Below are 12,342 nucleotides of genomic sequence, written 5' to 3' on the forward strand. Positions count from 1 at the left end.
AGCTGTTTTCGGCACCGACAAGGTTAGAAGATTTGGAGTTAGTTTGAGCGAGAAGTCAGCTGAAAATAATGTGAACTACTGCCGTTGATTGTGTGATGATTGGTCACAGATTATGAAATATTAGGTAATATTAGGTATTTGTGTGCGATAAGGAAAGTTGGGTCTTTACCAGATTCGAATTCACAGGAGTTTGAGTGCTATAAAAGGAGGACAAAGTTACACAAGGGATCCAATACCCCCTCTCACGCCTGTTTTGCATCACCACCAGAGAGGAGCTCTCTGCTCCTCTCCAATCATCACCACCTCCATCACCTGCACACCCACCTACACACATCTTCCATCTCCATACCCTATTTCACCACCTGCATATCCACCATTACCATAAGCACAACATACATCCACCAGTTCCATTCATCCACCTGCATCTCCACAGCATACTCGTCAGCACCTGCATACAACCTTCAGCAACGCAGCAGTCCGGTTCTACCTTTTACTATCATTCGCCGCAGCCAGTATCCGACAGTTCAGCTCAAGGCTACAATTCATCGCCACCAGTCTGTCTACAGGCGTCCCATATCATCCGCAGCACATCATACTCCATTACCTATGAAATACTACACATGAAATCAGTCTTCGACTATTACGGTTCCAACCACCATTGATATCAAGTCTCTGAGAATATAATCCACGGTACCAACCTTCTTTTAATTGATTTGTTGAATCAATTTCACCAAATTCAGATTAACCTCACCCATTTTCAAACCAAACAAACATCAATTCTTCACTATCATTCAACCATAAGATCACAAGAGCATCTCCACTTGCTTGTTGTGAAATCAGAATCAATTGACAAAACCCCCAAATTTATCTTTCATTGATGAAAACCCTAATTTCAGTCCATTGCTAATTGCATCTCGATCAAGACCAGATCTCAATCAACCTGCGTCAGCGACTCGGGCCATGAACATCAACAATATCTTTTCAAAACTGATTCAAATAAAACCCTTACGAACACTTCAATTTCACTTAGATCTCAAATATGAGGCAATTAGGCAAACCCATCTTCAATGCTTCTTATTTTCTGTAATTGTATCCTTATTCTTTCGTATCATCAATCTCTACTGCTAACAGAACGAAGCTCTTGTAGTTTCGAACCCTAATTATTCTCCTCAACGTTCCAGAACTTAAATCTCATCACAAATTCATAGCATCGATTAACAACAGCTTCAGTTTCGACACTGATTTCTTGTTCGCAACAAAACCCTAACCAATTTCATCATCAGAACCTCATCGAATCAATTTCATCATCAGAACCTCATCGAATCAATTTCATCATCAAGCCCTTCTGCATTTTCGTCGGTCATCATCTCTCGATTTCAGCACCAGGATATGAAGATGGTGCATGGGGTTATGCAGTTGTAATTTTTGTGGAGGCATAAGAAGATGAAGTAGAAAATAGATTAGGTTTAGAGACTGTTCGGTAAAGTGAAAGGGTATAACAGTATCTTACGCTGATAATTAAATTTTATTGAGATTTTCAATAATTATTAAACGGAAGTCAAAATTAAAATGAGTCAACTCTGGTCAACGTCTTTTCTAGGTACCAAACACCAAGCTGGACAAATGTTAGACCAAATTCATAATTTGGACAAAATCTGAGTACCAAAAACAAAATAACCCTTAGAAATACTGACAAATACACTATGAGGTGAAGGGGGTTCTGATTCTGAGAATGAGGTATCATCACATGAATCACCCAAATCATAATTACTACACTCAAAAAAAGATTTTTTGGGTTCACCCATCTTCTTCTTTCTATTTCCTTCTTCTTCTTCTTATCTCTCAATAATAATGTTATAACAAAACAATCCCACTAATATAACTCACTAATAACTCACTAATCAAAACGCTAACAATAATCACACTAACTAAGTTTATCATTAAGAATAAAGTAGGTATTTAAAAAATATCAGATAAGGGGTGATTAGAAATTACTACAAAAAACCACCCCAAAAACTTGAGAGTAGTCCCCCCATTTTTTGAGTAGTCCCCAAAAAACGGTTCCTAATTTTGTCATCCGGGTAAGGCTTGGTAAGATGGGCTGGGCTTAGATCATAATTTTAACCTCACAGTCACAGATATATGTATGTATCCGATTTGATTGAGATTTATTCGACACCACCGAGAACAAAAAACCTAGGGCCGGATTCCAAGACCGCAAAATCTCTCAACTCATTTATGTCTGCGGAAGCTCTGTAGAAGAAGGAGACGACGATTACAGCAACAGAGAAAGGTACCCTGTTTCAAACCTTAAATAAATTACCGTAAACCTGTTCATAATCGTCTCTCAGATTCATTCTTATAAATAAATTCACTCAAACATCTCATGTTCTGATTCCATCTAAAACTTATTCAATTTCAGTTTAAGTTCTCAAACGATTTCGTTTTGTTTGGTTACTCAATAACTAGGGATACAACAATACAAGGAACCAACGGAGAACAGCTTTTTGGATTGCGCAAAACAATGGTCGAATCTGATTGAACTTTTCACTTCATTGGTAAGGTTTTCAGAGCTCTTGTTTCCGGATTTCGTTAAAATTCATGTGTTTCCGGATTAATCCAATAGCTACACTTGAAACAAATCTCAGTCTGTTTTCTGCTTTCGATGATTTCGAATAGAAAAATAATAATTATGGCTTGTTATTGTATTAGGAAGATGAGTGCTAACTAGCCTATTCTAACTTACACTGCAGAGAGGAAGAAATTAAATAGAGGTAGATAGTGAATTGGGAGAAAACAGTTGGGGTTTAAACTCGAAGGGGGCAGTGGTTAAATGGGTCCATCTAAGAAGGCTAATAGAAAAGCAACAGATGTTTCCCAGATTGATACAGCAGATGGTATGGGGTTGCAAATTACTGAAGATGTTACAAAGAACAAGAAAACAAGTCATGGAAGACGGTTAAATAATGAGCACGTCGTGCTTGCTCTGGCAGCAACAAGTGAAAATGATGAGGTGATTCCGGAGACGAAGAAGACGGGAAAGAAAAAAAAGGGTGAGAGTTCTAACACCTCGAAAGATGACAATTCCGACCAAAAGCTGGTGGAAGAGAGTGCACAGAAGGATACTGGCGAAAACTGCAGTTCTCTATTAGAAAACGCTGAAACTGTGCCTGAGGTGACAAATAGACCGAATTCGGAAATTGAGGTTGGGGTAGGTGATCATACTGTTGATGAGAATGATACAGGTAAAAAGACAAAAACCAGGAGGAAGAAGAAGAGGCGTATTGAATCTCAAAATGATGTTCCAGATAAAACTCCAAAGGTGGAAGTAGAGACATCTTTGGTAGATGGCGTGGATACAGATGCAGATCTCACCCAAACTATCTCTGAGATGAAAAATAGACCGCATTCGGATTTTGAAGTTTCTGGGCACCACATGACTTCTTTGCAGACTGCAGATCAAACTGGTGTTACTGAAGATGATGCAGGTAATGCAATAAAAACTAAGAGGAAGAGGAAGAGGCGTATTGAATCTCAAAACAATGATCCAGATGAAACTCCACAGGTGCAAATGGAGAAACCTTTATCAGATGGGAATGATACAGGTAAAACGATAAAAACCAGCAAGAAGAGGAAGACGCCTATTGATTCCCAAGAAGATGAGCCAGATGCAACTCCGCGAGTGAGAAAAGAGAGATCTTTAGCAGATGTGATATCATCATATAAGAAGCAGCAACATGTAGTTCCTGTGTGCACGGATCATGAAGTCGATAGGCCGTGCACCTCTGTAAAAATTGATACTGATTCGATGACAAAGAGTGATTTACCTACTGGAAATAATTTGGTCTCAGTTGAGGAGACTAGTAGCCCCTCAAAACATCAGAAGAAGAAAAAGAAGAAGAAGAAAAGCTTACTCGACTCCTGTGGGACACAGTTGTTACAGAGCAAAGAGCAGTCCCCTAGCTTGTCTCTGGAAGTTCCGAAAGCTAGTTCAAAGAAAAGTAAAAGGGAAATCAAATCAGAGAAGTCCTCTACCATGGATGTTTCCCTAGGTTTGTCTTCTGCTGAAGATTGTGATCCTGCAAGCAAGAGGAAGAGCAAGAAAAAGAAGAGAAAGGAGATGCTATTAGTAGAAGTCAGTAAATCAACCATAGAAGAACCTCAGCTCAAGCAGTCAAAAGATATAGGAGTGCACTGCCCTCTGGGTGTGGACAATCCAAAAGAAGGGCCAATTGTTTTTGGTGAAGAAACTCCAGCAGTATCCGTAGATGAGCATTGCAAGGAAGAAGTTATTCCTCTTTTGGCAACTAACAGCGACATAAAAGATGGTCTTGTTGATGAAGGGAACACCGCTCCTGGGAGGTCAAAGAAAGAAAGGTGTATTACAGATATTTCTTCATGCAAAAATGCTGCTAATGATTTGGACCATGCCCATAGCAATAGGAGAAAAAAGAGGAAGAATGATACTCATACTACCAATGAAGACATGGCTTCTGAGAGTATGCTCATATGTGGCCCTCCTGCAAATGAGGTTGAATGGAGAGATGAATCTTGTGTTACTGGTGAGGGAAATCTAGCAGGGAATGTAACTCCTCTTTTAGGGGGAGAACATGTTGATGCAAAGAAAATCCATGTATCTGGTGGAGAGAACTTAGATGTATCGTCAAATGCTGGACTAGTGGAAGAAGGAACTCGGCATGCTGTCTTGATGGGGAATATCCCTTCTTCACCAGTTAGAACATCTTTTAGTTGTACGAGGAAAAAGCTTCTTGTTCTTGATTTAAATGGTATTCTTGTTGACATTGTTTCCAACGTGCCTGATGGATATAAAGCAGACACGTTTATTGCAAGGAAAGCTCGTAAGATTTGATACTAAAACTGACGATTGTAAAAAAGTGCTGCAACGTCGTAAAATAATTCTAACATCAATGTTTCTCTTTTCAGTTTTTAAGAGACCATTCTGTGATGATTTCTTGAAGTTTTTATTTCAGAACTTCAATGTGGGTGTCTGGTCATCAAGAACAAAGTATTTTTCCAGCCTAATAAGCTTTCTTTCTAAGTTGGCCCTCTTGAAAAGTTTGTTAATTTTCCCTCTTTTTTTCCCATCTTCTAGGCAACTAATAATTATGGGTGCCTTCCTATTTAACCCTTCTTTCTGTGTAAATTTGCAGGAGAAATGTGGATAGCGTGGTCGACTTTGTCATGGGAGATATGAAAAAGAATCTGCTATTTTGTTGGGTAAGCAATTGTTACCCACCTATTGCTGTTATCTCATTTGCTAGTACCAGAAAAACCGTGGTCAGGGTTCCTGCGTAGTCACTACTGCTTGAATGCGTTTTTATAATCCCAAACCGTGGTTAGGGTTCCTGCGGAGTCACTGCTGCTTGAATGCGTTTTTATAATCCATGCTCTTTGATCAGTTTCATTTGTTGCCGCAATTATCAGAAATAGGATTAGTGATTAAATGTAACTTACTAAACATGCACTCTTTTCTCCTCTCCTCTTTTATTTTGTGGACAGGACCAATACCACTGTACTGATACAGGGTACAGCACTCTTGAAAACTGGCAGAAGCCTTTGGTATTAAAGGAGCTGAAGAAATTATGGAATAAGCATGACCGGAGTCTTCCATGGGAAAAGGGTGCATATAATGAATCAAACACGATATTGTTGGATGATTCACCGTACAAAGCCTTACGAAATCCAGTGAGTTCTTCTTGCTTTGCTTTTATGATCTTTTTTCATTTAATCATCTCATTTTTTAGTAGTATTTAATTTTATTTAAATCTCATGTCCCACTTTCCTCTTTTCTTTTGTTTCTCTTCTGTAGCCCCATACTGCTATTTTCCCTCCTCCATATAGGTTTGAGGATGCTGGTGATAAATCATTAGGTAATGCTTCCTTCAAAGCTTGCGTAATTTTTTGTTGAAAACTAGCACATTGGTTATGCTAATGGTGTGTCGGATATGAATCAAATTTTTCTTTTTAAAACTAAATTAAGTTATTGTAAATTTAGTTTAGGTCATGTTTTTTTCTAGGATCTCCTTAAATTTCATCTTGCTTCTCTATAATTATCGGCCTTCCTTTAAAATCTTTCCTGAAAGCTGACGCAAATACGTTTTTTTTCCATTTCTCTTGCTAGTCCCTAAATAATAAAGATTACTGCTGGTACTTACTTGTGTAGTTTGCAAACAGGTCCAGGAGGAGATCTTCGTGTCTATCTGGAAGGTTTACTCAAGGCTGAGGATGTTCAAAATTATGTGGAACAACACCGTTTTGGTCAGCGTGCTATCACTGACAAGAATCCATCGTGGGGATTCTATCTTCGAGTCATTGGTAAGAATGTGCAGACCAGAGCTGATATCTGTAGCACTTCCAATCAGTTGCAAATGGGTTCAATATCATGAAGCTGGAGAAAAGGGCCATATCAGTTTTTCCTTGGTGTCGAAGCTACAAAGTCGCCACTGATTTGTGGAGTTGCTCAAGGTCCCAATATCAGAGACCCGAATCAGGGTATGAATCGATCTCCGAGATTTTTTTCAAAGGTGAGACTGAGTTATGTCTATAATCAGTTCAGAGTGACTTATTTTTTTCACAATTGAGGAATACAATTTTTCCTCAGTTGTCGAGACAATTAGTTTTGCATTTCAACCTCACCTTCTCTTTGAATATGGTGAGAGAGGATACTTCATAGTTCCTGAGTTTTTTTTTTTATTATTATTTTTTTGGGTTTTTGCTGTTGTAAAATAGCATGTCTTTTACTATGATCACTAGGAGTGATTCTGCATAAACTCAGGTTTATGATTGTTTTGGGATTTATTGTGATAATTTTAAACAGACAAGGTTGGAATGTAAGTTCTTTTCATGTACGAGCAATTTTATTTTGTACAAACTTTTGCAATTTTTGTAAATCCAAAGAATACCATTTTAACAAATTCTCCAATTTGGAGGATCAGGGGATGGTTTTCAAGTGGTTCAGATATAAATGTTACTGATTCGGAAGAAGAGCTGTGTGCTGGAATAGATGCTCTGTTACAAGAACCCGCATTGATAGTGCTGAAAGCTCAGACTAGTAGTCTGATTGTGGAGGATATGCACAGGTGTATACGTTTTAGCATCAGCAGAGGCATGTGCAAATGCTTTGAAACAAGCAGCTGTGATTGTGGCTTGTGGTGATTCTGATGCCAGTCATGCTGTATCTGAAGCAGGGATCAGAATCAGCGCCTCTAGAGTGGCCAACAAACCTGGTGTTTTTAATTTTGAGGTATTTGATCCTGATAACTCTTGGTTTTGGTCTTGTCAACAGGGATGCAGAAAATTGGTAACTTATGATATGTGGTAGAATGGCTAGACTTACATGGCTGCCATAATGGCTCGGATCACAATCACTTCATAATCTCAGATGGCCCAGAGAGAGTTGTTCAGAACTGATAAACTCTGGTGGGCAATGACATGCAGTGGAGTTATGAAGCGATGTGATTCTAGCCATTGTGGCAGCGATCTTGCGATGTTGAATTTGGAAATTAAGATAACTATTTTAGCCTCCTGGACTTCAATTACCATGGCCATATCTGCCACAAATCTCCAGGATTATATCAAGAAGCTTCAAGGCATCTCCAAGAGGAGGTATTTATCAAGCAAGATGCATAAACAGAAGAAGTAAATACAGATGAGGTCCCAACCATAATTAGGCGGGAGTGAACAAAAATAAAGTACATGTATCCTCCCGAAGCTTTCTGGCTGAAGTTTTGGAAATCGAAATTACCTTGTAATGTGCTTCCGGTCACAACAAAGCTCTTTCATGCAGTCAACCATCAGAATTAGCTGCAGCATCTGATTTGACAGCTTGTTTGCCGCAGCAACACCAACACAGTTGAAGTAGCATCTAGTTGCTGCTTAATTCGTTTGGCGGTTTCAAATTTCCCTTCTCTGAAAATTTTCAAAAAGGGTCAACAAGTCCAACGGTGATGAAAAAAAAAATAAAGAAAAAAGAGGCCTGCCAGGTGGATAGACCGACAAAGAGTTGCACCACGCGCCGCGTGGTTAGAGAGCGGCTGAGCGGCATCACATTGGCCAGCAAATAAAATTGCTGAGAGGAAATATTTTTAATGATTTAATAAGGCGATGAAGACGAGGGCACAAGGTCATTTCTGTTCTTCTCCTCGGCTAACCCTAGATTTCTATTTCATATATATATGGATTGCGATTTGGAGGATTTTGCGGCGGCAATGTTAGAATGATCTAGACTGTAAACTCTCCGAGGTTCATTCGTTGGATTTTTAGTTGTCTTAGATCTTCGTCAATCTCCCTATGTTGGGATTCAAAGAACTTGATTTCTTGTCTGAAGATGACTTTGAAAGATCAAATGACGCCCACCAGATTTTCATGGATGTTTTCTACGGAGGAAACATTGCAGGAGGAGGTGCTAAGCGTTCAGACGGGGAAAATGAACACTCCAATGGCGATTTACTTATTCCAGAGAAGGCTCCAGTACTTCAATTGAACTCATCAAAGGAAATTGTGCTTAGCCTGAAATCTGCAGACCTGTTTAACAATTATCCAACCAAAACATGCCCATTGGTTGAATCATCAAGTCAAGGTGTTATATGTACTACTCACCTGCGTACACGGATAGAAGAAGTAAGGAGAAGAGTTCGTGCTCGTGATGGGAATGCCTCTGAAGGTAAGTGCCGCAATCAAGTTACTGAAACTAAAATAATCACATATACTGTTGCACATACATCTATACCTGTTTTACCTGTCCATGAAAAATCTAGAGAATCCTCTCATTTTGCTTCAAATGCAATTGAAACCGCTGTATCGAGCAAATCTTTGAAGGATTTATACTCGCGTCTGCGAGGCCATGTCAATTATTTACTTAAAGCAGCAGGTTGGGCAGTTGAGAAGAAGCAGATAGGAAACAAGCGTTGTCTGGATACGATTTACAAGTCTCCCAGTGGGAAAACATTTCCTGCATTTTATAAAATTTGGGGCTTATTTGGTGAGAGTCTGTTTGCTGGTAATTACAAGATGATACGGCAAGAAGACGGGAAACACTGGAGGGATATTGAAGAGTTTGGCTCTAACTTGTCAGAAACATTGATACATTTTGAGAATGAGGATTGCAGTCAAATGGAAGCTTCGTATGCATTGGTTCATAAATGGAGTTTGCTGGATCCTTTTGTTACAGTGGTGATGGTGAAGAAACAGATTGGGAGCCTTAGAAAGGGAGTGACAGTCAAAGCAGCCACAACTGTGGTGTCAGATTTGAAAGATAGAAAGGATATGCAGTCAGGAAAAGAGTTTGTTGGGGTTAAAGACCAGGTCAAGCAATTGACGAGTCCGGTGTCAGTGCATAATAAATCAGGTAGCACACAGGTGTCTGGTGGCAATCTGCATCTTCAGACTGAACAGAATAGCGTAGTCGGTCAAAAGAGAAAGAAACAGGGTGCAAAAGCTTTGAAAGGTGTTAAACAGACTAGTAGAAGGATTCAAGCCAAGACAGCGAGAGGAGGCTCTTTGGCTAATGATTTGGCTCAAGGTTCTATGGCGCTGGAGTTGGACCAATCAAACTCGAAGGATCTTAAGGAAACTCAAGGTAATGAGAAAGCACTGGAAATTTTTGCACCTGCTGACACAATTCCTGAATTTGGAAATGCCCGAAACAACTTTGAACTATCCGAGTATCGGGATGGTGAGAGCTGCAGAGGCTCTGAAGCTTCAAAATTTGAGATGGACCCGACATCTGGAACAACAGGGACAAGGCTGACAAAGAAGAGGAGGAGCGGCCGAAGAAGTGTGTAAAAGCTTGTCCGGAATTGAAGTGACTAGATTATCCAGTTAGCGTCAAAAGGAAGTTGAGATGCTCAACTGTCAAAAACAAAAACATGAAAGTTGTTCGGCTGTCAGATTTTCAGAGCACCAATTAGGCATTAGCAGTGGGTTAAAGAAAAAAGATTCTATATTACACCCATAAAAGAATTTTTATTTACTTATTTCAATTTCTTCATTTTTGTGAGATTTAGGATTTGTATTAAGGATTGTTCAAGAAAGAAGATTACAGATACTGCTGTATAAAACAGCAGGACTCGAGAAAAGACTAGAGAAGGAGAATATTACCCGGACACAGCACATGACCCTTGACACCTGTCAGGCTACAATTGGTATAACAGGACAAATAGACATTGGTGCGCTCTAACAATTTTCTCTCTTGAAAAAGAATTTTCTAAGAAAATGTACTGGAAACAGGTAAAAACTTAAAATTTTCTCATGATACGGCAAGAAAATGGGAAACAGTGGATGAACATTGAAGAGTGGCTCTAACTTGTCAGAAACAAACAGATTGGGAGCATAAGAAAGGGAATTACAGTCAAAGCAGCCACAACTGTGGTGTCAGATTTGAAAGATAGAAAGGATATTCAGTCAGGAAAGGAATTTGTTGGGGTTAAAGAGCAAGTGAAGCAATTGACGAGTTCGGCGTCAATGCACAGTAAATCAGGTAGCACAAAGGTGTCTGGTGAAAAGAGAAAGAAACAGGTTGCAAAAGCTTTGGAAGGTGTTAAACAGACAACTAGAAGGATACAGGCCAAGACTGTGAGAGGAGGCTCTTTGGCTAATAATTTGGCTCAAGGTTCTATGGCACTGGAATTGGAGCAATCGAACTCGAAGGGTCTTAAGGTAACTCAAGGCAATGAGAAAGGGCTAGCACCTGCTGATGCATTTCCTGAATTTGGAAATGCCCGAAAGAACTTTGAACAATCTGAGCATCGTGATGCTGCAGTGTCTCTGAAGCTTCAAAATTTTAATAAAATTGAAATGGAAAAACCTAATTGTTCACTTTTTAAATTGGCGAAAAAAGGAATTTTTCCTCAGGTATCAAGGGTGAAAACTCCATTTTCTCTCTAATTAATGTGAAAAAAATAAATTTTCACTCAAATAAAAAGAGTGAACATCATAATAATAAGAAGACTTGGTAAATGTCTTGTATGCATGGACTGAAATTATAATTTCAACTACAAACAGGTTGAAGGTTAATTGTCAGTTTTTCTTAAATTTGATTTGATTTCTCAATTTTTCATGTCATTGTCAGTACCAATTGTCATTCTAAATAATATTTTGCCTACTAAACAGTCTTTTCTGTAAAACAGGTTCGCCTAAATGTCTGGATTGTGGCGTGGTTCATTATGTTTGGAGCTATAGTTTGCAGGATGCATATTAGTGGGTTCCAGTTCACAATGCTAGAGCACGCTAGATGGCTGTTGCAGCAAGAATTTGCCTTGGAAGACTTTAGGTATGCAATGTTTAATAAAATAAGACTTAGATATGCTTATTTTGTTCTAATAGCTTATGTTTTGCGTAACTTGATCGATGGAATCATTTTAATTCTTAAGCAATGATACTAAGCAATATCGCAGCAAGTGATGAAGTTTGCATAAAAACCAAATTGAAGGTGAAGTTTTGCAGAGACCATGTTATTGAAGAGACAGTCTTGACTGATGACCAGCAGCAGGGTCAATTTATTTTCGTCCAACGAAACTCAGCGATGCCTTCATTATCTGATGTCATTGTTAGAATTTCACCGAGGCAGTTTCCTATACGACGCAACAAGTGTAAATGAGTCGCAGGACTAATTCGTAGCTTTGGTAACTCCGGTGTTCAGTCATGGACAACTATATGTGGCACCGTCAAGATGCACAATAGCCAGAAGCATCAAAATACAAATGCCAGAGACGGCTACTGTGGTTTATCCGGAAATAACTTTTTTGGTATGCATATAGACTCTCAATCCATGTCCACGTCTTAAGAGCCACTAGAAATTTAGGTAATTTTACATTTTCATACTGTGAATTCTAAGAAAGTTTGCCATATTTTATTTGACCCAGTAAAGATTGGTAGTCATGGTCTTCTATCACTGTTCACTTTGATGTACAAATTTCTTTTGGAATTGGATAAACCTGGAGATTTTATGTGATGTTCAAGTTCTCCCAAATCATTGGACGAACCAATGGACTTTTGTGCTTGCTGCTGCTGCTAATGACATCAAATGGATTGCGCTTAAGTTAGGAAATGTCTTATCTTCTCCAATTGTCAGTTGACTCTCCTTTTTTTCATTTTTGAAATAAAATAGCAGCATATTGTGTTTTCTTATTTATGCAGAAAATGGGGTGCTTTGGTATCAGTAGTATTGCCCATTTTTAACTTATAAGGCCAAACACAGGGACACTTAAAAAGCTGTTATTACAATGGAAACAAAAGCTGAAGATGACACCATTCAGTCATTCTCCATGGTTCCCTGACTGTCTAATTGCAGAGGCTACTAATTTTTCCACCTAATACTGATGA

At 39.0% G+C, this 12,342-nt stretch overlaps 2 protein-coding genes across 3 annotated transcripts; both read left to right on the top strand.

The window, feature by feature from the left end:
- Positions 1-250: 250 nt before the first annotated feature.
- On the top strand, positions 251-6,892 carry LOC113280897. 2 transcript variants are annotated; one of them, XM_026529496.1, is made up of 8 exons: positions 251-2,293; positions 2,470-2,558; positions 2,754-4,859; positions 4,945-5,026; positions 5,172-5,238; positions 5,521-5,706; positions 5,831-5,891; positions 6,196-6,892. In XM_026529496.1, the coding sequence occupies exons 3-8, from the start codon at positions 2,834-2,836 to the stop codon at positions 6,405-6,407; spliced, it is 2,634 nt and encodes an 877-aa protein (XP_026385281.1). In that variant the 5' UTR covers positions 251-2,293; positions 2,470-2,558; positions 2,754-2,833; the 3' UTR covers positions 6,408-6,892. The 2 variants fall into 2 exon arrangements, with proteins under 2 accessions (XP_026385281.1, XP_026385282.1); XM_026529497.1 differs by lacking the exons at positions 5,831-5,891; positions 6,196-6,892 and having other exon boundaries at positions 4,945-5,076; positions 5,521-5,686.
- On the top strand, positions 6,409-10,977 carry LOC113280898 (increased DNA methylation 1-like). Its single transcript, XM_026529498.1, has 2 exons — positions 6,409-6,545; positions 6,957-10,977. The coding sequence occupies exon 2, from the start codon at positions 8,311-8,313 to the stop codon at positions 9,802-9,804; it is 1,494 nt and encodes a 497-aa protein (XP_026385283.1). The 5' UTR covers positions 6,409-6,545; positions 6,957-8,310; the 3' UTR covers positions 9,805-10,977.
- The last annotated feature ends 1,365 nt before the right edge of the window (positions 10,978-12,342 follow it).

The sequence above is a fragment of the Papaver somniferum genome, chromosome 5 (genome assembly GCF_003573695.1).
Source record: "Papaver somniferum cultivar HN1 chromosome 5, ASM357369v1, whole genome shotgun sequence".
Taxonomy (NCBI): Eukaryota; Viridiplantae; Streptophyta; class Magnoliopsida; order Ranunculales; family Papaveraceae; genus Papaver; species Papaver somniferum.

What these genes read in the sequence shown, in the direction of transcription:
- LOC113280897 (XM_026529496.1), top strand. Translation starts at nt 2,834, where the DNA reads ATGGGTCCATCTAAGAAGGCTAATAGAAAAGCAACAGATGTTTCCCAG. An exon ending in GTTTATTGCAAGGAAAGCTC is followed by an intron (nt 4,860 to 4,944) that starts GTAAGATTTGAT and finishes TTCTCTTTTCAG; the next exon opens with TTTTTAAGAGACCATTCTGT. An exon ending in AGAATCTGCTATTTTGTTGG is followed by an intron (nt 5,239 to 5,520) that starts GTAAGCAATTGT and finishes TTTTGTGGACAG; the next exon opens with GACCAATACCACTGTACTGA.
- LOC113280898 (XM_026529498.1), top strand. Translation starts at nt 8,311, where the DNA reads ATGTTGGGATTCAAAGAACTTGATTTCTTGTCTGAAGATGACTTTGAA.